Source organism: Lampetra fluviatilis, chromosome 3 (assembly GCF_964198595.1).
Source record: "Lampetra fluviatilis chromosome 3, kcLamFluv1.1, whole genome shotgun sequence".
Lineage (NCBI taxonomy): Eukaryota > Metazoa > Chordata > Hyperoartia > Petromyzontiformes > Petromyzontidae > Lampetra > Lampetra fluviatilis.
In genome coordinates this window covers 34,386,373-34,410,273 of record NC_136277.1, presented here as the reverse complement: position 1 = coordinate 34,410,273, position 23,901 = coordinate 34,386,373, and the positions used below count along the sequence as shown (strand labels likewise).

The 23,901-nt window shown below is 52.2% G+C and overlaps 2 protein-coding genes across 6 annotated transcripts in view; one reads left to right on the top strand and one right to left on the bottom strand.

Annotated features, from left to right (window-relative positions):
- The first annotated feature begins 1,905 nt into the window (after nucleotides 1-1,905).
- On the top strand, nucleotides 1,906-6,576 carry LOC144931062 (nicotinamide riboside kinase 2-like). Its single transcript, XM_078854971.1, has 8 exons — nucleotides 1,906-2,150; nucleotides 3,857-3,947; nucleotides 4,270-4,318; nucleotides 5,055-5,238; nucleotides 5,353-5,424; nucleotides 5,587-5,693; nucleotides 5,931-6,035; nucleotides 6,178-6,576. Exons 1-8 carry the CDS (start codon nucleotides 2,125-2,127, stop codon nucleotides 6,186-6,188), a joined length of 645 nt encoding a protein of 214 aa, XP_078711097.1. The 5' UTR covers nucleotides 1,906-2,124; the 3' UTR covers nucleotides 6,189-6,576.
- A 448-nt stretch (nucleotides 6,577-7,024) lies between these two features.
- Nucleotides 7,025-23,901, bottom strand: part of LOC144931060 (transient receptor potential cation channel subfamily M member 7-like) — a 56,769-nt gene continuing 39,892 nt past the window's right edge. For 3 of the 5 annotated variants that reach the window (XM_078854965.1, XM_078854966.1, XM_078854969.1), the window contains 18 exons: nucleotides 23,674-23,873; nucleotides 21,351-21,483; nucleotides 18,684-20,101; nucleotides 17,894-17,988; nucleotides 17,322-17,436; nucleotides 16,450-16,535; nucleotides 15,942-16,000; nucleotides 15,084-15,103; nucleotides 14,338-14,409; nucleotides 12,884-12,928; nucleotides 12,491-12,556; nucleotides 11,620-11,768; nucleotides 10,960-11,097; nucleotides 10,749-10,831; nucleotides 10,272-10,477; nucleotides 9,790-9,841; nucleotides 9,483-9,589; nucleotides 7,025-8,848 (listed from right to left, as the gene is read on the bottom strand). In XM_078854965.1, the coding sequence (XP_078711091.1) occupies nucleotides 8,781-8,848; nucleotides 9,483-9,589; nucleotides 9,790-9,841; nucleotides 10,272-10,477; nucleotides 10,749-10,831; nucleotides 10,960-11,097; nucleotides 11,620-11,768; nucleotides 12,491-12,556; nucleotides 12,884-12,928; nucleotides 14,338-14,409; nucleotides 15,084-15,103; nucleotides 15,942-16,000; nucleotides 16,450-16,535; nucleotides 17,322-17,436; nucleotides 17,894-17,988; nucleotides 18,684-20,101; nucleotides 21,351-21,483; nucleotides 23,674-23,873 (3,112 nt within the window). In that variant the 3' untranslated portion in view covers nucleotides 7,025-8,780. Of the gene's footprint in view, nucleotides 8,849-9,482; nucleotides 9,590-9,789; nucleotides 9,842-10,271; nucleotides 10,478-10,748; nucleotides 10,832-10,959; nucleotides 11,098-11,619; nucleotides 11,769-12,490; nucleotides 12,557-12,883; nucleotides 12,929-13,067; nucleotides 13,234-14,337; nucleotides 14,410-15,083; nucleotides 15,104-15,941; nucleotides 16,001-16,449; nucleotides 16,536-17,321; nucleotides 17,437-17,893; nucleotides 17,989-18,683; nucleotides 20,102-21,350; nucleotides 21,484-23,673; nucleotides 23,874-23,901 lie in introns of those variants that run through there. The other 2 variants (XM_078854967.1, XM_078854968.1) reach the window with 2 other exon arrangements.

The window sequence follows — 23,901 nt, the reverse complement described above, 5'->3', positions numbered from 1 at the left end:
GGGGCGTGGCAGGCACTGTGAGTGACAGGGGGAGGCAGCGGCCCCGCGGGTCAGTGGCCGCTAGGGGGCGTGGCAGGTACGGGAGGGGCTCTCGCTCGCCACGAAGGGTCGGGGAGCGGTGGCGCAGCGGTTAGGGCGTCTGCGCTGCCACGAGTGCGGACGACCCGAGTTCTCGGATTCACGTTCATGGCCACCAACAACCGGTGCTGATTGATCTAAACTCGGTCCCGGGACTGGAGCGGTGTGTAAACGTCGCCAAAGCAGAGACAAAGGTTGCCGGGGCGTGGTTCCGGCCACAACGCTACCTCGGTGTGCCGAGCCGGCCTTCACAGGTGCCCCTCTCACGCAACATGTCCCCAAGATAAAGGATTCACGTGGTTCGTTGTCTACACAATAATTTATTAACGGCCATAGAAGTCACCAACAACTCAGCACGTCCCTCAATGGCAATGCCTCTAAAGGGAAAAACATTTTTTTAAATCTCACAGAAGTCGACATTTCGGGCAATGGTCCATTTTTATAGCACGTTAAATAAAAAAATGACGAATGTGCCAAACGAAATACGGTATTCTATGTCATATAAGAAGTCAGCTACTTCAATAACATGAATTTCCCTAGTTTTATGATCTCTGCAAATATCTCTTTCATCTCACTGGTTGACTCAACCTCGTCAACGTTCTAATCCCACACTCTCTTCTCCATCTCGAAACTCGCCACATCTCCTGCGTGTCATCCCCCTCGCCTAAAAACACTAATTAATTGGCTGAAAGCATCTTAAAATTAAAAAAAAAATGTAGCAGCAGCAGGCGCCTCTTGAAGAGGTGTTTCTACTCAGTGTGACTTTCCTGGTAATTATTGTTACATCTTTAATTTATCAAAGATAATAAAATTTCGTCAGAAGGCAGTTGCACTGGGTAAACACTCAGCCACAGCTGACGCTATTTGCTTGGATTTATCGTAAAAATAAAGATTATGCTGCATTTTTCGTGAAATTCCATCCAATCTTGCGCATGTCGGCAGCGACGTGGTTCAGGAGTTCGATTCGAGTTTCGAGGTCTGCTGGCCAGTACGGGAGGTCTTCAGCAGAGGGCGTTCAAGACATGTTTCTCACCCTCCTCTGTTAAAGGGGCACAGGCTAGTGGGTTCACTGTACAGTCCATAATTTGGGTTGCATGGCCACATTTTTTTTTTCCATATATCAAGTTGAAATAATTCAGCGGAACAAGGCTGTGTGAAACTTTTTTTTATTTCCGTTCATGAAATAGAAACAATTCAGTGGAACAGGGCTGTGTTGAAGGGTCAACACAATCTTAAATCAACTCTCCAAAATGTCGGAAAAAACCCGATTTCTAACATTCTACGAAAATATATCGAAGCTCAAGGCTGTTGCAGCCGGAACGCCACTCAACCAAGAGCAGACTTACGTCTACTTTCCAGAATATAAACGTTGACTCAATCTATGGTGTCGACACCCATGAACGATGGTTGACAGAGGGATCAATCTTACTCATTCAGGGTGCCCGACAGTATATGGTAGAACACACGGACGCATTTGTCCTTCTTTCCCGACACGAAGCAGGGTAAATGAGCGGGGACGTCTCTGTTAGTGCCCTGAACTCATGAGCCAGCGTTCTTGGCAGGGGGAATCCATTTGGAGAGGGTGTGTTTGGCATTCGTCAAGAACGCTGCCTTTAAAGGAAAAAAAAACACATGAAACAAATATTATAACAGGTAACGTTTCAGACAGTGGGCCTTCTTCACAGCACACGATGTGTGTTGTACAAATAGAAGGGCCATTGCCCGAAACGTCGCCCATGATGTATATTTCCAGTGACAGCTTTGCGAGTCCACCACTGCGAGAGGCGTTGCCCTCTGGACGTGACATCCATCACCCGAGCTCCTCCTCCTCCTGCTCCTCCCCAAAACTCCGCCTCTTCCCTTTCGCTTCTTCTTCCTCCTCGTCCGTCAAGATGGAAAGGCTGAGCGACATGAGTAGCTAACCCGAACCCCCGATCCCATCCCAAAACCCAGCCGCACACCCGCGCGTCAAACCATCACGCCACCGGCAGCTCCAGCAGCAGCAACAACATCAGCAACGCCATCGGCAAGCCGCCCGGCTCGGACATGCAGATCATCATCGGCATCGGAGGGTAACGAAATCCCGGAACTCGGCCACGTGGCCCCGGGGCCACCGGTACCCGGTGCCCGCCCGTGGCGGCGCCTCGCCCGGGTCTCGCCGTGTGGCGGCACCGGCGTCTTGGGGGCACTGGGGCGGGGGGGGTTCGAGGAATCGAGGAGGAGGTTTGCCTCGGGCAGTGCCGGCCACGTGGGCAGGAGGCCGAGGCCCAGGCGCATCGCGGCCACGTGGAGAGCAGTTGGGGCCGGCGAGAGAGACGGGAGAGAGTGCGCGATCTGTGGGGGCGCTTGGGAAAGAGCAGTGAACAGAATTCGGGGGTCGAGTGTTGGTGTTTTGACGTGGCAATTGGGTCGGCAGAGATGTTAGAGGACAGGGAAAGGATGCGGGGGGGGGGGATACAGATTTTGGAAGGTAAGTAGAGACAGAGATAATTTTGGGGTCCGGGAAAGGAGTATTGTTGGAGATATATTATTTAATTGGGGGGGGGGGGGTGAAATGTAACGCATATGCACAGGAGGTTGGCGGGCAGGAGAGAGGTTGATTTCGATGGAGTTGTAGGAGGCGAACGAATTTTCGGCGCACGGGGGGAGAGCGTCGTAGGGGGGGGGGGTGGAATACTTTAATACATTAATTTGTGCCGGGCACAAGAGACTTTAGTGTTAAGAGGGTCACCTTGAGGTGCGGGGGGGAGCAGGGTGATTTTTGGGAGCGCAGATGGTGTCCTGGGTAGCGATTTGGGAGAGCGGGGTGTCAGGCTGGGTGTCAAGGTGTGACGAAGAGGGGAACAGAGTCCAGGGAACTGCTGTGGGGGGCTGAGGCGAGTGGGGGGCTGAGGCGAGTGGGGGGCTGAGGGGAGTGGGGGGCTGAGGCGAGTGGGGGGCGAGGCGGTGTCCACGCCTTTTTGCTTGTAGGTATTCTGCACCAAAGCAATAATGGCTTCAACGTGTCCGACCTAGATTTGCACAGCTGGTTGTATATATATGCACACTACCCTACATTACATGTTAAGTCTGTCCTCTTGCGAAATCCACTGTGACATCCGACAACCTCCGTTACTGACGCTGCCGTACTACCAGAACACGATGTACAGTGTGCTTCAAAAAAATGTTAACACTTACATGGGACTGTCGTTTTTAATGGAAAAAGAACGAATAATACACGGCAACGTGATAACAAATGTCATGTTAATAGCTTCAAAAATTTCAGAGTCTCCGCTTGTTCGCCGTCGTTGTCAACGCGAATCTTCTCCAAGGGGTCGCCAGAGCTCGGAGGCGGCACATCCCTCGTGTCGTTGTTGCAAATTCTCAGGAGCGTTCGCGTGTTTTTGAAGCACCCTGTACAATAGACTGACGTTTCGGGCACGATGCCATCGTCAGAGCTGAGAAGGCAAAGACGTTAACGAACTTGTACCTATGGATGGAAACTGGCAATGTGGTTGGTGCCATGAAACACGAACTCCGATCTCACATCGGCAGTGACAATTATCGCGGGGTTTTATTTTCGCCCATTTGCACCACCACTGCAAATACGGCCCCATTTATTTTCCAATTTATTGTAAAGAATTGTGGCAACTCGGTATCTTTAAAAAAAGGCGAGGGTCAAGTTTTAAACTCTTATTATGGGCGATAGCACGTTGACTGGGTGATCGGTGCTGAATGATGGCCGTGATGTTTTACGATGGCGATGATTGTGGTGGTTGTTGTTGTCGCTTGCCCTCAGGGTGACGAATGGGGGCAAGACGACCGTCACGAACCGCATCATCAAGAACTTGCCCAACTGCTGCGTGGTCTATCAGGACGACTTCTTCAAGGTAAACCGCACGAGGCACCTGCTGGGGCCACTCCCAGCGGCCAAAGTTCATCGGCAGAGAGCAGCGGGCGAGCGACTCGGGACGTGCGGCGTCCCGGATGTTTGTTTTGCGATCATTCACGTTGATGGTGGTGGTGATGGGGAGGGGGCAGTTGGGGAGTGTTCCATTTTTGACGGCCAGGGTTGAGCCATCAAAGGCGAGTGGCGGGGTGGCCGGAGCGTTGGATTGTCGCCGTGACGCATGGCCCAGGAGGGCGGTGAAGCTGGGCAGCTGTCGGTGTCTTCGCGACTTGACGCTTTCCTCCGTGACGTGTCCTTTACAGCCCCAGGATCAGATCGAAGTTGGGGCCGATGGATTCAAACAGTACGATGGTGAGTGCAGCCGTCTGCAGCTGTCGCCGCCGTTGCAGCTGTCCCCCCCCCCCCCCCCCAGTATACAAACGCCCCACAAGCGCCCTTGTTGAGTGTTGTGACCAGACGTGTGTTTTAACACGAAGGCAAAGTGAAGTGTGTTCCCATATTCCATGGAGCGTTGGGGTGTGTCCGGTTACCATCGGCCAGCATTGGAAGTGACACATTCCCATGGCAGGGGCCATTCTATTCCACCGGAGAGATGATGGCTCGAGTCGACTTGTAATGGTGATAAGAGTGCTGCTCTAACAGCACGGCAGTGGTGACACTGACTGGACCTTCTCGGCCATCTTCTGTTGAGGTTATCGCCATCAGCAGGCGTGTAACGATGTCCCCTTGAAAAACACATTCTTACGCGCGTGATAAATATGTTGAATCATGCTCGTGAGAATGTATTAATCCAAATGTCACGTCAATTGTTTGGTCAAATGAATGCGACCCGCAAAAATGAAACGGTACAGACGAGAAGAAAACAACAACAAATGGGACAAACAAGATAGTAGACGTTACAGATGAGACCATGCAGGCAGTCCGTGAGAGATGGTACAAAGGAGACTGTACTGACATAACAAATGAAACGATAACAAGAGAAAAAGAATCGATGGTTGAATTATTTTGTAACGTGCCTCAAAACGGGTGAAGTGTACGTCCCAACGCCGTGCTGCCCCCCCCCCCCCTCGTGCTCCGCCCGCACCAGTGATCACAGCGCTGGACATGGAGGCCATGTTGAACACCGTGCACGCATGGCGCGACAACCCCATCAAATTTGCACGCTCGCACGGCGTGCCGCTCGCTCCATCAGCCGACAACGGCCTCGGGCCCTGCCCCTCGTCCGATCTGCACATCCTGATCGTCGAGGGCTTCCTGCTGTACACCCACAAGTACGCGTGCCTGCGCGCGCGTGTGCGTGCACACGGCTATCCGGGCGACCGGTTACGCATGCACGTGTGATGTCCAGGAGTTGCGATCGTGAGCATTGCTTTTTTTGCCCGCAGGCCTCTGATTGACATTTTCGATCAAAGCTATTTTATCTCCGTGCCGTACGAAGAATGCAAGAAGAGACGAAGGTAAGGAATGCGGCTGGCATTGTGGACACTTGATAACCCGGCACGCGTCAAGTTAAACCCCGAACGAGGAGGAGACGAGCGGTCTTTGAGCCACGTGGCGAGTGTGTGGCGTGAAGCGTGAGAACTCCCCCACGTGTGTTCCTGTGTCCCCGTGCCCTGCAGCCAAAGGAACTACACGGTGCCGGACCCACCGGGGTTGTTTGATGGACACGTGTGGCCCATGTACCTGAAACACCGCAAGCAGATGGAGGAGCTCAACCTTGATGTCGGTACGGTCCTGCAGTGAGCGGCGAAGAGATTGAATTTGGGACACACTTCGGAAAAACTAAAACTTTCGTCATCTAGCCTCATATTTGTGTCAATAAATGCTTTTGTAACTTTGCGTTGCATATTTTGTATATAAAAAGATGACCTTCATAACAAGACGAGAGCCATTTCACTCGTTGAAATTTTCCAGTTCCAACAAGACGGTTCCATGCCTCCCACGTTCTGGTGCTCGCGCGCAGTGCACGTGGACGGGACTCTGTCGAAGAACGACGTGTTCGACGCAGTGTACGAGGGCATCAAGGAGAAGCTGGCGGAGTACATCGACGCCTGCCCCGTGATCGCAGGTTCGGAAAACCTGCGTTTACTTCCTCTACGGCTCCATTGCCTGTGCGACTATCGTTCAGTGCTCGCCAGTTACAGGGAGGGCCAACTGGTGGCCGTCTTTGACAAGTGGCTAACGTGTTCCCTTGCTTTTTGTCCTGGCAGATATCATCTGAAAGAAATCCTCAAGCTTGGAGAAATGACGACGGTTTTACATCAACAAATACGAGTTGTTTTTCTTCCATTATGGGATGTCAATTAACACCAGGTTGTATGGGAGCTATGTGTCTTTTTTTAAGTTAAAAGCCGTCGGGATAAAAAATTTTTGCACCGGTTGAGTGACTTTTTTTTAACATCATGTTTTAATCTTGCGCAATAGCAAACCCGAAGGGCGTGACCCGTGAGAGTACGGCAGAAGGATGTTGTACGAGAGTGATACCTGGCTTAAAAGAAGGAAGCCGTGTCATGCTACGGAGCCCAAGTATGAAAACATTATTTAAAATTGCAACTAAATAAGAAGACAGCTCTGCTGGTGGCAGATAAATAAAAAGTCCCAGTCTGAAATATTGTTTGGTGGGCTTTTTTTTTGTTTGCGTGTGACTGCCAAACCAACCGCGGAAAAATACAAGCTCGTCAAATTCTGTGCGGCTGCGGTGCGATGGCAATGGATGGCCTGACAATAATTGCAAAGCTACCGAAAGGATTAGGTGGTAGCGTTGTGGTGTAGCACTTTGCCGTAAGGCCAGCGCTGCACAGCGGAATGGTTGGGCTTACGCTGCAGCGTCAGCGGCGCGAGGGTGGCATTCTGCGCTATGAATAGCAGACGCCGCACACCATTCTGCATCTCCCAATATAGGCACCCCCACGTGTCGAGGCGTTTCCCCAAATACACAACACCACTGTCCAATGGTCACGCGCGTCTGCGCTTTGGGGACAGACATTTTTAACAGAGAAGTGGGGGGGGGGTGGGAATTTATGAACTGCAGGAAGCACACATTAAATAAGACGAGTATCTATTCATAATAGATTTTATTTGATTAATAAAATAATAAAATCTTGCATATTCATTATTTTGGGGGGGTTGATACATGTACAGCTATCGCTCGTGACCGCGTGGAGGAGGGGCCCGGGTCTGGCTAACGAATTGGAAGCCGAGTGCCGTGCTGGCAAAAAATCATAATCTTTGGATTAAACATAAAATACACCTGCGTACAAGTACCCAAAGCCCTTTGAAGTCCGAGACGAGACAAACTACAAAAAATCATTTACTCAAGCACCTTCACAAATGCTTCCTTCCGTGTACATAATTGAAGATACCATTGATTTGGGAAGTGCCAACTGCCTCCTGATAAGCAAATCGGCAGATTCATTGCATCTGTTCCTTTCATAAAAGAAACTAGAGACATACGGGCAGCAGTGTGGACATTTACATTAAGGACATTATCTACACCAGTTACTTTAAAAAATATATTTGTTCATAAACACCGTCGTGTTGTAGCGTGGTGGTTCCGCTTCAGGTTAGCAGCTTGAGTTTTGTCTGGACAAGTGGGATCTGTCGTCAAGTATTAGCAACACGTCCCTCTCTCACAATCGAAATAGGGCGGACCGTTGGGTGCGTCGACACCTTTGCCAATCGGTGGCAACTCCCGCATAAATACGAAGAACAAAGCTACAAAAATAAAGTCACTTGTGCAAACGGACAGTGCGCTCGGTATCGAGGTCGCAAGGGCGCGATTTTCTCTTCGCGAGCAAGGGGGGGAGGCGTTGCGGACGGCACTGGATGCTCGGGCTCGGCGCAAGAGGATCCAAGTGACGCAGAGCAAGTGCGCGGGACTGTCAGTGGAGAGCGACTCCGCGAGACGCTGTACGTCACGCGGCGATAAAAAAAACGTGCCAGAGAGATGTGCGCAGCACATTCTCGTACGCGAGCAGAACACATGCCAATACATCCGGTTAACTGAAACCCTGCCAGCGGTGGCTCCGAACCAGTCCCACCGACACAATCCGAAGGCAGCATTTTTAACGACCCCTCTCGCGTCGGGACTCAATTTTGTGCCTCGCTTCAAGCCACGATAAAAGCAGTGGAGCCCCGTGCCCAGCAGCTGGGATGACTCCAACTGCACGGGAGCCCTTTCGATTTGGTTCACATGATTAAGCGCGCACAACATTCGACTAAGCACAACCGCACTCGAGGAAACCTGTGATTGCGACATGCAGAGTACTTCACACGGCGACACGCACGATTCAAAAATATAAATACACATCTTTGTCGTCACACACTCGAATTGCGTTATAACTTGCGGGCGAGACAATGGCGGAGACTGGCCAGTAGGTGAAAGCGCCGCCAGGAATGTACCGTCGCAATGAATGTACCTCTGTTACGTACCATATGGAAGTTCGTGCAAGTGCCCGTGACGCGCGGGGCGGCCAGAACAAGGAGGGCGGCGCTCTATCTACAGTGGATGGTTTCTCCCAGTTGCCCCTTCCCCGCCGCAAACCCCTCGTCCCGATTTATTGCTGCTATTTTGCTCCCTTACGATTCCACCTTCCTCGCTACCGCAGCGCCGGCTCGAGCTTGTGCAGCTGCTGGAGCCCTCGCTGCGGGTACCTTTACCGCCGGTAGCACCGTGGAATCGTGCGCCGAACCCAGAACAAAGTGACCAAACGAGAATACTTTCAACGCGAGACGCGGCGTCGCCTGCAAGCAGACTCAGCGTTCGCACATTGTCGGCCCACGCGCCTCCCTGCATGGTCCACGTCGCCAGTCTTCACGCGTCAGAGGAGGCTGCCTGGGAGACGCCAATGTTGGACGGAGTATATTCGTTGCGCTTCAGGTCTGCACGCAACAGTGGAGACATAACGGGCACACGCATGAAGGGAGCTCCGAGAACACGAACGGCATTGCGTCGCCGCTTTCTTTAGGCGTGTTACGATTTACCCCCCAGAGGTCTGGTGAGATGTCATGACTCAGGCTGGAAATTCCAATTGATAATGGATTCTTGTTTGTATTGCGTCTCGATTGTGCCGAAACATTCATACAAATTCGAGTGTTCCATCAGCTTTCTAGAACAGCACATCATAGCAAGCTTGGTACAGTATTTCTAAATGCATTGAGATAAGGAACAAAGTCAACACGTTTGTCAATTACAGGAAAATAATATAGGTGATGTGTCAGGAAATTGCCCTTCTTCACAGCACAGAGGGTCAGAGAGGTAAGATCCTAAGGGTTTTGTGTGTGCATGTCAGTATGCATATTTATAATTACACACAACCAAAAGTAATTTCACCAACCCTACTAGTGTGAATTATTAAAAATGTATAGCTACCACTTTGAATTAAAATAGCAATCAGGTTGTAATACGCAGTTGACCTGATCTGTGTGTATGTTAACGAAGGGCGACACCACCAGAGTGCACGACGCCACCCAGACGTGGAGGTGCGTGCGGTGCGTGCGGTGCGCGAGTGCTGACCGGGCAGCTTGAGCTTCCGACAACACGAGTTGCAGGGGTGTTTGACGCGGAAGTTCTTGATGGCGTCCTCGCCAAGGTTCGCCGGTCCAAACACCATGTCATGGGACCTGACCCCAAGGTGCGACCGCACGTTCACGTGAGTCACGCAACAGAACACGACCCCCGCTCTCGCGCGGAGTTACGGCAGCGTCGTTAAACTTTAAGACCAACCATAATGTCGGTTGGCATGTTCACATCGACGCTTACAGCGCCTGGCACCGGAGTCTCATTTGGATTTCGTAATTTACAAATCATGAGCAAACATTACCTCTTCTCTCCAGCCTTGATTACAGAAGGGTCAGTCAAAATCTCCCCCACACCTGAAAAACAACCAAAGTAGTCAGCATGGTACCATGTGAGTATCAAGTGTAGGCACCATGTCACGTTTTTCCAGCCATTGAAGGCTCAAGCAAAGCGATTTTGAAAAAATCTATCAATATGCATGTAAGAGTTAGCAGTTAAGGAAAACCAATTTTTGGTGATTACAGGTGGAAACTGAGCCAAAGTAGCATAAGGTAGAAACGGTTACCTTTTCCCACAATGCATTGTGATAAACTGCCTTTAAGCACTCATGAGTGTGTACCGCCACTGCGGGTGCACGCTTTCTGCACGTGGCACGTTAGGAATTATATCCACACCGCCGCCGCATTACCAGGATTCGTCGCTTCGCTTTCGACACCGATTATTGAGGATGACGCGTTGCAAATAACGCAAGGACCAGCAAGACGGATGGACACGCGCGCAAGTTACCCTGCAGATCGAGGACGAGCAGCTCGCCGCGGGTGTACTCGTACGTCCAGTGCGAGAAGGCGAGCAGGCTCTCCTCCAGCAGGTTGGCCGCCTGGCCCTCTTCACCCGTGTTGTTGTTGAACTTGCGGAACTCGCCGTTCACAAACTCCTCGATGGCGAACCACTGGCCCGCCGCGTGGCAGTACAGCAAAAACACCTCCAGGAACCTGCGCGCAGGAGGAGGTGGTCGCGCGGGAAAGTCGCTTACGCTCATGGGGCTTCGACGTCGATCATAACCGCCACGCATGAATGCAAACTTGGGGTTGGTGAGCGAGCGAGCGAGCGCGCGCGCACGCGCTCGCAGGTCCGCACTAACTGGAAGGGTACGTGCGAATAGGAGCAACAGACGCGTGCTCATTAAATTTGTCTGTTGGTTTACTTTTCAAAAGTGAAATGTCAAAACCGGGCGAAACAGACGCGGGAGTGAAGCGCTCTGACCTGGGCGAATACGGGATCGACTTCGGCTTCATCATGTTGAAAGTGAAGAGGAGCTTCTGCGCGGCTCGCTGCTGCTGGATCTCCTGCGTCGCAAGGACACGCGGCACAAGGGACACAAGCGCGCTTGCACGAGCCGCCACTGTCGCCAGGAAGTGGGGTGGGGGAGGACCGAACCGTGCGCGTGTGTGTGTGAACGCACACCTAACCTCACCCTGAGACAAAGGTGCAGAATGGTGTCCTCGCGGTAGACGGCCTGCCACGTCTTCACGACGTCCGGCAGGAAGGACTTCAGGATGTAGATCTGGCCCTGCCGCAGGATGCCTCCCTCCTCCGCCCACGTGCACAGCACCTTCATGGGAGGGAGGGAGGCAGCAGCGGGGGTGGGTGAGGAAGATGATTACAACGTCAAACTCAACGCCAACACCGCCAGCATCACCACCACTACAACCACCACCGTCGCCACTACCACCGTCACCACCACAACCGTCACCACCACAACCGTCACCACCACAACCACCACAGCCGCAGCCACCGCCGCCACTGTGGTTCCTTGCGTTTTTTTTATTACAATGCTCAACCCTACTCGCATGACCATTCATCGGTTTATCAATTAACAAGACAGACCAAACAAACCAGAACATTTGAAACAGGAAAGAATCCATTCTCTCGTTCCGTGACATGGAATTGTGATGATTTATGGATCATGGAACTTTAATTCCAGGACGGGTACAAAAACCTCAGGTCTCTCTCCCGGTGCAAGAATGAACCTCACAGGGGGCCCCAACTTGGTTGAGAAATCAAGAATTAACTACAATAAAAGTCAGGGCTGGTAGTTGGGGAGTTGGTGTCGGCAGTCAGAGGGATCGGCCACCTTCATGGCCTTGCGCAGGCCGCCCCCCATCTCCTCGGTGGAGAGGAACTCGAGGCGCGAGCTGCTGCCACGCTGGGACCAGGAGGACATGCTGTTGCTCATGTTGCCCGGGGAGCTCTCTTCCAGCCGGTACACCGTCACCAGGTCGCCTGTGCCACAGCGAGCAATGGCACCAGGCATTCGCGATACGCACGGACGCACTCGTGCACACACACATGGACCCATTTACACAAACACACAGAGCCACTCGCACACACACGTGCATTCATCTACACACATGGATCCACTCACATTCCCATTTACAAACGCACATGGAGTCACTCGCACACACGGGCCCACTCGCACAAATCCACAGACCCACTTACACATACATGGAACCACCCACATACACAGACCCATTACACAGACACACACAAAACACAGACCACTTGACGCACACAGACCCATTTATACACACATGGACCCATTCACATGGACGCAAACTCATGTGTGGTTCTACTCATACGTTTATATTCAAGTAAAGAATCTTAATTTGAAGCTTTCGTGACTGCAGGAATCCATACTCTGGTTCTTTCTGGAAAGTCACGTAGGAGAACAGCAGTTCTCCTGCTGCTGTTTGTCTCACCTGATGACGGTTGCTTGTGTTGCGATCGAAACGTCGTGATCTATTAATGTTCTATCTACGTGACTTTACCGAAAGAACTAAAGAGTATGGATTCAAGTAAACAGTTTCAAGAAAGGTAAGGTCCTAAACCAGTGATGGAGAATTCACTTTCCTACGGTGGGAACATCTATATCCAAATATGAAATGTAATCTGTTCGTGGTATGAACAGCTGGGCAGTGTTTACAAGCATCCTCATAACAACATACCTCTGTGCTGAATCGGCGCAAAGGGGATGGTCTGAGCAAGCCTCATCAAGTTGTTCCTTTCCATTGCTGGAAAAAACAAAAACACACACACGCTCGTGGTTAGCACATCACTCATGGGCAGGGCCCGTGCATGTGACACATCCCGGCCAAACAAAGTAACAGGGGGGGACGTGGCCACCCTGCCACCAATCCTAGGTGGTGGCTCCCATTGTAAATGCCTGGCGACATGCACACAATCCACCAGACGGAGTTTCCAATACAGATTTATACTTCCCTTCAAAGAACCACAGACGCCATTGTAACTTAAAAAGGAACACGGGATTCCACAAAGCAAATCAATTGAAACGACAGGGATCCCATCGTCGTGGCACGTGTAAGGAAAGCGAGGTTCACCCGAGTAGCTGCTGTCCAGTGACGACTTGTATGGGGAGACGATGCCTACGAACGGTGAAGGAGACACGAGACAAACACGCGACATTCACGCACAATAAAGCACTGCGAACTAGCGCACTGTCACACAGGCCGACCACCACGCCAGTCGGCCTAGCGGTCAGATCGCTCACCGACGAGCCCCTCCGTGCGGAGTTGGTAGTTCCAATTCCCGTAACAGGCGCACGGCGATTTCGGTGAGGAATCGCCGAGATGTATCGTGGATGTCAGAGCGTTCATCTGCGGCTTCGTTTGCGCGAGCGGGCCAACGCGGGGCCTGCGTCACAGTCCAAGTGATAAACCTGTGCTCCGTCCTGTGGAGGCAACGGTTTGCAGGACGGAGCTGTCAAGTGCTGGGCCCCTCGTCCCCTTGGGCAGGAGCCCAGTGAGCGTGCACGTGGGAAGGCAGTCCATGGCGGTCGTGAAATACGACCTGGCTGGCAACGTTTTGCCAATGTCATCACGTAAAAAAAAAGACACATCCACGTCTTTTACAACGAAAGCCCCACGTGATGATGCGGCCTCCCCATTACTGCTGCACATCGGGTTATGTCAGACCGAGCCTGCGTTGCCACCGTCACTACCGCCTCCATCTTTTCCACTGGAAACAACGAGGCCAATTCATTCGTCGGCGGCCAGTCTCTGATCGGTGGGGGATTTCCTGCATTTAGCTTCCACATTGATGCCAGGAGGCGCATTGGGCCGAGTTCCCGTGTCTGTGCCGAGGCGATTCCTGCCAGCCTTTAGTGGACAACTGTCAAGCGTCGGTGGGAAAATCACAGCGATTGTATGCTAACTGATTCTGCCCAAGTTTTCCTGACAGAAAATCTGCAAAAAGGTAGGTTTTTTTAAACTAAAAACAAGAATGAGACCCAGAATTGCTCAGTAGTTGGTTTCCAAATACTTTTGTTTGAGGATTAAGCACAGTTTATCGATTGAAAGTTTTTTCAACAGAATCGATAGGACAGATAATTTACATGTCCTTTAAAAAAAAAACTACAAAATCCACATCCAACTCATGACCAGCATATAAATGAGCTAAATGTGACAGACAGCCAATATCACAGACAGCTCCCAATTCAAGGTCCTACTGTTAAAACGACACGCACATCGATGTGCGCCAATGCCAGTACGCTGTTACGTATGGCAAGTTACTCTCGTGGATGACAATAGGGCTATTTTGGTGATTAGTCCGACTTGTAAAATGAACACTGTGTGGCGTGCCATTGATAAAGAACAGCTGCTGTGTAACTTGAAGAGCAGTTGCGTGATGCCTCGTGAATTGTGTAGAAAAAAAAACGGCCCTAACCTTTAAACTACAAGCTGGACATGTCCCCGCATGTCCGCATGTCCGACCGAAAGCAGGAGGGGCTACTCACTTACCCCCTCCCCCGCACCGCCCCCCTCCCCTCCTTTACCTTCAAACTTGCGGGGGCGGCTGAGCTCACGCGACACCGACTGCATGCCGCTCTGCAGGCTCTCGCAAATCGCTGGGGAGCAGATATGCAGCAGAAATCAGCAGCGGCAGCAGCGGCGGCAGTCACCACAGATTTACTCCTCGCGTTGAACCCCCCCGGCCCGCGGGGGGCGGCACGACGCACGGAGTTTGTCTCATTCGGCTCATGGCCACATGGATGCCTATTGCTTCAAAGCGGCCGGCCAATTATATTTTATCCGTCACCAAAAGCATCTTAGCTGTGCTCATCGGGCACGAGAGTGGAACGATTTGACCTGGCATCAGCACGCGGGTTTCTAAATTTAGAGCGACCAGTCTCCCACGTCAATGCAAGGGCCGTTTTTCGTGAAGACAAGTGATCTGTGCGTTCATGTGCGGTTACCGACTGAAGGTATGTGAACCCACTATTTGGCCCGAGGTTAGGAGAATGTTCCCCACCCGTGATTTGCATGCACTGTCACGCCACGCACGCCAAGGCGCTTGCTGCCTTACACAGTGCATCGAGAGAATCAAGGGCTAATAACTCGTGACCAATAACGTATCACAAACAAATGTCACACTTTCACTTGCATGGAAATATGATTGACTGATACATTAATATTGTAAATATGTTTGCATGCATACATATTATACATAGCAAATCACAATAAGATGTATCATGGTGATATGCTCGACACTGTTGATATAGTGTACTACGGTAAAACACACCTGCTTTGGAGGCACTTAGTCTGGAAATGAAACAGAACACAAACCCTCAATTAGCAATGCTCCGGCCGACTCAACACGATCAAGAGACTCGCTGCAGCTGTCACATGCTACACTTTGTTGACGGGGTGATTGCATCAACTACCCAGGAACGAGTCTGCTCCCTGGACAGGAGGCAAGGATCTTCACGACGCCACTCGAAAAGTTCGTTTAGTCTGTGATTGAATTCGCTTCTCAAACCAGGCAAAAATTGGCTGTCAGAAAATGAGTCGAGGTGTCTCATCTTGCTAGAAGGAGCATGGCGTGGCACTCATTTCTGTTGCCAGTTGTCTGCAAGTTGTCGAAATTCCACATTTCCCTGGAGAGAGCCAGTCTCTTATTACCACAACAGCAGTTGGGTTCCTGGAAAGTGCCACTCATTCTCTTCGCACTGCGAGGTCGGCGACCCTCGACCGGAATGAGAAAAAAAAAACGGCGTTCTCATTGCGAGCCGAGTGTTATGACCACGGCACAATCCGTCCGGATAAACTCCGCTCGAATCGAGCATGACCCTACTTGTTCATCGTTGTAGTTTGCTCTTATGTTTAGGGCTTAGGTAACCCTAACTCAAGAAGGTCTGTCACTTCCAGTCGGGTCCCTTACATGTAAACCCACTCTGCTTGAGCATGTGCTGCTCAGCCAGCCTTTCCATCACTCCCCCTTCACACCCGTCCCTCCTCCTTCTTCTCGTCTCGACGCTATTTATTTTAAAGTCAGTTCCACCCCCTGGTTGGGGGTGAAGGGAGGGCGAGCGAGAGGAGGGGGAGCGTGCGAGGGGAGGGCGAGCGTGCGAGGGGAGCGTGTGAAGGTGCGAGGCCATACCCGGTCACTGGCCCCTCCGCCTGTGGTCTGGTCGCCGCCTCTGAGTCGTCCTGCCACTCCTAGGTGACACACGGACACCACCATGCCGTCACTCACACCATCACTAACTCTGCTGCACCTTCACCAACATCATAGCTGGTCTGTGTGGGCTGGTGTGGAGGTAAAGACGTGGGAGCACAGAAGTACACCGCAACAGCGGGATTTTGCTGCACTGCCCTCGACGGTCTGCCGTGCAGCCCGGCAGTCTAAAACATGGCGGTTACAACGCACGGTGGTCGCCCATCCACGTACTAACCAGGCTCAAACTCGCTTAGCTTCCGAGATCTGACGCAGATCAGGCGCGTAGTGAGCGATTTGGCCATAGATGTGGGAGATATGCGGGAAGAGGAACCGACAGAACCGATCCGGGCACCAAAAGCGAAGTGAAACACGGCCACATCTGAACACGCCAGCGTCGTCTCAATAGAGGCTCTGGTGGTGCACGTGCCTGTGTCGAGGGCAGGGTTACCTGCAAGAGAGGCACGCGGGAGTTCTCCCGTAAAAAGGTGAACGGGCCAGAATGGGTGCCCATCAGGTCGGGGCTCAGGCTCGACGCTGCAGGGCGCAGAGAGAGGAGAGTTAATCATTCAACAAATCAACTCGATAGATGACCCAAGTGAAAATATGTTCGGAACGGGGCACATCACAATAAATGTCCAATTCATCACGATTAGCCACGGTCAACGCTGGATGAAAACCGACCCAAGCTGCCGCCGTCTCTCACGATCCAATCCACGTGGCGCCTGCACACGAACAGACTTCATCGCTGCGTCTGCACGCTGGACCTCCGCTGGGGTGCGTTCGTCCCCGTGGTTGTCGTTATTCTAGACCATTGATCATCATGCCTTACAGCGACGCGTCCTGTCAAAGCCCACTGACTTTTATTAACAGACAATAATGTCAATGATGAATGTCTATAATGTCAATAATGGTGTCTCTACACAGTTTATGTTCGATAATCCATGTGTTTATTTTTTGTCTCTCACTAAAGTATAAAAGTATTTCACATTTATTCTATTACACTCCAACTGAGCATGCATAAAGAGTACGTGTCTAATAATCTGAAGGTTGTGATGATATCATTCCCGGTGGCGGGATGACTCAGCCGACCATCCCTGCAAAGTGTATAAAATGAATACTGCTTTGTGAAAAGCTAACAGCTTTCCATTGGAGATGCGGAGTTTTCATGATGATGGTGAGCACGGGTGAGAGCAGGTGACTCCTGGACATCTGTGAAAAAGAGCTTTGCAGCCCATCGGATTCCTCCAGTATGAATAAATATTCCGATTGATTCCGATTCTGAAGCTTCCAGGGCCCCCCGCTCGTGGGAGCGCGACTCACGCGTTGCCGACGCCGGCGGAGGCGCCGCTCCGGCCTGCCGCTCCGTCCCGGCGCCCGACGCCGCGGCCGTGGGATTCTCGAGCCCAGGCCCCGTCTCATCACCACCGGTCGCCTCCTACACACAGTCGTGCGGCACAGGATCACGAGGTCCACTCGAGTGTCATCCATTTTAGGGCAACCGTCACCGGCGACGCGTTTACCCCGGGCAACTTGCATAGCAAGTTCTGTCTTGTTAAGCAAAGGAAAAAGGGTAAGGCTACTGCCGATGGAGAAGCTTGGTCTAAACTTACACTCGTGTAGGACTGAATTTCTCACTGTGTATTTTCTGGGTCGCCGGTAGACTGCAATAGGTTCGCCACATCCATTGCAGGAGGTACAGTGGATGCGGTGTGCACTATCATTGTGGAATTAAGGCCCCATTGTTCTTCATCTTTCGTATGGCTAATGGAGATGCAGAGCAATAACTACAATTTCACATTCAGGTGGTCAAGCCAGGCCCCATTAATGTGGCACAAACGGAGGGGGGAGGACGCGTGCGGTGGGTGGGGAGGCGGCGGCCGCCCGGGACCGACCTGCGCCTCGGCGGGCTTCGCGTCTGTGACATCGACGCACTCCTCGAACCTGGCCTGCCTCTGCAGGCTCACCCTTCTCGAGTCGGCGGCCGGACCTGCAGCGCAGAGCACGGCGCCGTGCAAGCGTGCGGCGGAGCGACGATTACAAACACGGTCAATCGATGCAAACGGCTGACAAGTTAAGACGGAGCGTCGTTAAATTGCAATGCACGGATCAAATGCAAGATTTGTGTGGAAGCCGGCGCAAGTGACGATCAAGGTTCTGTCCTGTGACCTCAACCCCTCATTGGCACCTGACCCATGTGTCTCCAAACCTTCAGTAAAAAAAAAATCACCAATCTGTTTGTTTTGTTTAAAATAACATTACGAGATGTAAAGATTGTTAACCGCAGCACCAACGAGAACAACCGTGAAATTTAACATCCTGTAAAAATCTCAACCAACAGTTGTTAGGCATGTGCTTGTTTTGTGAAATAACATATCATCCAAAGCAGCGTCGCGTCATCGAGAACAATGTGAAACTTCAGCACCAAATTAATAAATACCATGTTATTCGTAAATACGGAAGAAAATCATCAAGACATTGTTAGCAGCTCATTTTCTCATCTCCGTTCCACAAATCGTCGTCGCATAGAGCGTAAGCGGGAAGGCAGAGCGCAGAGCGGTGACAGGGAGGGGGTCATGCCAGGAGGGGGCGGTGGTGGGGCAGGGAAACAGCTGAGGGTGCACGGGAGGAGGTTCTGATCCGGCGTTATTAGACAACGAGAGACGTGTGTTGGTTGACGCAAACCTTTGGCCTTTCTCGACCTCGAGTGTTCATTATTCATCCCTGCCCCATGTTCGACTGGCAGCGCCAACGTGTGCATCTTCACGGCCTCCCCTTGCTCGGTCGGACTCCTCAGCCGCTCCGGCCGCTGGAGGCCGCCCCCGGGCACCGCCCCTGCCCCCGTCCGCTCCCGTGGGCTCTCGTCGGACGCCTGCGAGCCTTGGCTGGCGGCCAGCGTGAGACGGTTCTTCACCTCGACGAGCAGGCCTTCCGTCTTGTAGACGTTCACGGCCGGCCCCGCTGTGATCACCGGCCAGGGCGCCTTGCTGCGGCCGCACCCGCACACTTCGTCGCCCTCGGGCCGTGAGAATGCGCGGTTCACGTAGCCCCCCGGGGGGTCCTCGCTGTCTTCGCTGCGGTGAATCTGCACGGATCCCAGGCTCCCGGGGGAGTTGTCCCACGGGAGGAACTTACCCTGGGTCCGGCGGCCGAAGAAGGACGAAAACTTCCAGCGTTCGCTGCGGTTGCTCTTGCTCGTCGCTTTCCCCTGCTGGGGGACGGAATTGGTGGCCGACGGCTGCTGCTCCCGCATTAGCGGGGCCGTGCTGCTGCTCATGAAGCTAGGCATGGACGACACGTTACTACGCGGGGAGGCCAAGCCGCCGCCCGGCTGGGCCTGCTGAGACACGCTGGGCAGGGGCAAGGACAGCTGCCGGTGTTTGCTAGCGGTAAGGCTGCTGGGGTACGCAGGCTGGCTGGAAGGCAGGGATGAGAACGGGGACAGCTGACGGGGAGTTAGTATCAGCGGCAAAGCGTTGCAAGCCAGCGTACCTGATGGGGTGTCCTTCTCGTGAGACAGCGAGCGCTGCCAGCCGAACCTGGCCGGGCCGCGCCTCCTCAGAGACGAGAACCGCTGGAAGAAATCCTGGTCGGCCAGCGACGCCCTCCCGCTGCCTCCGTCCCCGGACTCGATGCCCAGCTCCATCCTAATGTCCCTCAGCTCCTCCCTGCGCCCCACGGAGTCCTTCCGACGGGCGCCCGTCCTGACCCACTCGGCCGCCGTCTCCCCCGCCGCCGGCCCCTTGGATCCCCCTGGCGCGAAGTCAGAGCCCCGCATGGAGCGGCGGCCTTGCACGCCGCTGTACCAGAATGCCGGCGGAGAGCTGGAGTGGAAGTGGGGACGGCTGTCGGCCCTGGCGCTGGCAGGATGGCCGGGGGGCGTAAGCTGCCGGTTCGAATGCGCCCCGATGCTGTGGGGGGCCTGGCGGGCGATGGCGGGGTCCGTGTCGCGGTCCAGGGCCGAGAGGACGCGTAACGTGTCCACGGTGAGGGCCGACAGGTCCTGCAGGTGGCCGAGCTGCGTGTCCAGGCTATGCAGGCTCTGCTTTATACAATAGACGCGCTCGCTCACCTCGCGCAGCTGGAGGGACATGCCCTCCACCCTGTGGGGGGAGCACGTGGGAGCAGGGGGGCAGAGTGCACAGGAGAGCGAGAGGGCGACGACACAGGTGAAAATAATAACATGACAGATCGTGACTTTTATACAAACCCATAGCATTGATTCATGAGTAAAATACTTCATGAGTAACAAAGTCAGATCCAATTAAAATCGACTTTTTCTTAAACATAACATCAAAAAACGACGTGAAAGATTTCATGTAATTGAATGTGAATCCGAGAGTGCAGAGGACGTGGCGGGTGATGGCGGGGTCCGTGTCGACACTTCACGTGGCCTCAATGTGCACATAGCCTGGCACAAGCGTCATGGTGACGTCACCGCCGCTTCGTGGTGAATGGCGGTTGTTGTTGCAGAGGATGTTATGTACCTTAAGCACTGAATGTGATTAAAAATGATCCAATAGCGAAACAATTATCTCCCGTTGATTGTACAGAAAACATCGAAATGTTTGTGTTTAGTGAACATATAACGATAGTAGATGGCACTAAATTAGCAGCGTTTTCAGCATACACAGTTTACGGCTGTAGAGGAACTCAATACAATTAATCACTTTGACAGCAGAGGGTGCCCTTTGCTCATTTGCTCAAGGAATGACACTTTCAGTTCCGTCTGCTTTCTAGCACAGGGGAGGTCAACATTCAGGCCTCAAACACAGAGGCTCTGGGGAGGCCAATGCCAGGATCAAGGGTGAAGAGATTAGAGTGTGGAGTCAAAGGCCACAACTCGCTCGGGCACGAGAGAGCAATCATCGCCGACAGCCGTCACCGGCAGCGTTTGCCGCACTATTTCCTGTTGCAAAAAACAAATTCGTTGCCCAAATCTGATCGCTGTTCCGTTTTAGTCGGCCAGTGGGATGGCAACTTCCAATCAGAGCCGAGAGCACAAATACCCGAGGACTTTTTCAACAAACTTTTTTTAGCGTTTTATCATGAAACGCCATTGTGACACCAGGTTGCCACAGCTGCCCACAGTAACAAAAGCGTTGTCAGATAGAGGCACGGGGGTCACACTGATCGTTCGGTGAGAGGAGACAAGACACGCCGGCACGTGCTCGGGTCAGGGTGCAGAGCTGAGCCACTTGGTATGTACGTTGAACTTTTTTCCCACCAACCTTGCTAATCGGAGGTGGGGCGGAAGGACAACAAACTAAAACACAAAAATCAGTTCTAGAGAAATGAGTGGTGGGGTCTGGGCGGGGGCCAGTCGGCGTGCGGGGCCCGTGGGGCGGTCACCTCTCGCTGGTGACGCGGATCCTCTCCTCGCTGCTGCAGTGCAGGGTGTCTTGCTTGCCGTGGAAGTAGAGGTCCACGCAGTGCTCCTCGAATTCGTGCAGCTTCTTCTCGTCCTCCTCCGTCAAGTACAGCTCTGTGCACACGTCCGTCCCGGCACCGACGAGCTAGCGCGATCACAATGCTCGGTCAACCGACCTCGCGTCCCTTACTTACAGAGACAACAAACTGGTGAAGCACCGTCCATCGTTGTACCGCACTACTCTCTGAGCCTTCACCGACCAGCGCTGACCAGCGTGGTAAAGTATGGTCAACTAACCCCCACGGCTCAAACGGCGTGCGGAGGCCCTCATCCAGCAGTGGAACAATACGAATGATGGCCATGCACAAGAGCCCACTCGGTCGTGGAGTCTCTTTCTCAACAGACACGTAGGTCTAAATTAGTGGAGAAGAAACAGTGAACAATGTCCAATGGGAAACTAAGCAGCATGTCTCGGACCGTGTTCGTGAGCATAAGGCAGATTTGAAACACGGTAGGACCAATACTTCTGCCGTGGCTGATCATTATTTTAATGTGGCTGGCTCACACGAAATCTATTTCTCTAAGATGATGGTACTTTGCAAGCCGACTGGCTATCAACAAAGATTAGTTCATGAAGCCATCCATATATACAGACACAGACACAATTTCAACCGAGAGGATGGTTATAAACTCATCCATCATAGGAACGATGTCATCAACCAATTTGGGTCATGACTTGATTTGTGTTTTCTGGTCCACCTCCACCGTCAGCAGTGTGGGTATGTGGAGCGAGGTGCAATGATTGCCTGGCAGCCCTTTCATTGATGTAGACCCGCTGCGTTGGCGTTGCTTTTTCCTACATTAACATGAGCTGCCCCGCCCATGCTGCTGACACACTTGGGCTATGCCCATCTCTAAAACCTTCATAAACAGTTTTCCTTTAGAGGCTAACCCCCCTTTTCCTGATGACGACTGCTTGTGTTGCGATCGAAACGTCGTGGTTTTTTTTAATTTAATTTTTATTATTGAAAGAACCAGAATAAGTCTACATTATAGACTGCCAGTACGCTCACTCAGGTTAATAACCATTGCTAGTCTACATTATAGACTGCCAATACGCTCACCGAGGTTAAGAACCAGGATACAGTCTACATTATAGACTGCCAGTACACACTCCGATTAAGAGCCAGGCTACAGTCTACATTCGTGTTTTTTTTTTATTCACTTAATTTTTATTATTATTTTTCTATCTACGTGACTTTACCAAAAGAACCAAAGAATAAGGTCCAAAGTGTAAACAAAACAACACAGAAAACACCATTTGCCCTATGTGCAATGCGAGTAAATATTGTCACACACTAAACAATACGTATAAAACAGTAATTAAACATTACATATTAAGTCATATATCATCTGGCGAGTTAATTTATATTGCACGGTAGCTGCATGGGCTTTATTTACAGCAAATGTTTAAATGTGATCGTAAGCCGAGGGAGCTCAATGGCACATTGCGGTGAACAATGTCACGGGATCTTTAATGTCCCCTTTTTACGATAGGCACAGTGCTTCGGTAAATCCGTCCAAAACTTGTGGGGCTGCCATGGGTGCTGCGCCGTGCACCAAGCGAGCGTCACCTGGGAGAGGACGGCCGCTGTTTATGGACTTTTCCACACCTACCAATGCAGGACCCTCCAGGCAAAGTGCTCTGAGAATGGGCGAGGCCTCCATGGATGAAGGAGGAACTGCTATTCTCGCCATTGGCTGCACCTGATCATACGGCGCTGTTGAATGGTAAAGCGCTCCCATTCACAGGAGTTTGGTCAGGAACTAAAATCCTGGTCAGGAGTTAACTTATTCCATCATCTCTGCAGAGTCAGCTAAACGAGCACCAGTTTGCAGGAAATCGACAGTGCTTCTCCTCTGGTGAGACTGCAGCTGGCCCCTTCCATAGCAATGCGGAATTTATATCATTGGCGCAGGGCTGCCAATAGAGAGAAGTGCTGTTGCAATTCCCCTTTCACCGTGAAGTCACTTAAACTTAAATGGAACTGTACACTAAAACAACCAAATCCGCAAGGTAGCAGCGGCAAGCTGGTCGCTCCGTAGGTTTTGCCAATGGCAACACTCTCTGCTGCTCCAAATTATGTATGTATGTATGCTGAACTTCTTTCGCCCCATACGTAGCCAAACGTGCCAATCGGAGGTGCGGTAGTGTGGGGCAGGGGATGAGTTATCCCTGCACGTAACATCGGCGGCGGTCGCGAGAGGCGAGTTAAACGACACGGCACGGGCGCGAGCACTGACTTAGCCAGCTCTGCTTGTCCTTGCGCTTGGCGGGATTGCGCTTGCAGCGACGGCAGAGCTGCGAGGCGAACAGCGAGAGGTAGCTGAGCAAGATGAGCGGCGGCGGCAGGATGGGCTTCTGGTGGTAGTACATGGTGAAGTGGTAGCGGTGAAACTTCCACAGCTTGTCCGAGATGTTCTTGGCCTCCAGGTAGATGTTACTGAGGTTGGGGGGGGAAGTGTGCAGGG

Coding starts and splice junctions, on each gene's coding strand:
- LOC144931062 (XM_078854971.1), top strand. CDS start 2,125: ATGCAGATCATCATCGGCATCGGAGG. Junction 2,151..3,856: donor ATCATCATCGGCATCGGAGG/GTAACGAAATCC, acceptor GCTTGCCCTCAG/GGTGACGAATGGGGGCAAGA. Junction 3,948..4,269: donor ATCAGGACGACTTCTTCAAG/GTAAACCGCACG, acceptor TGTCCTTTACAG/CCCCAGGATCAGATCGAAGT.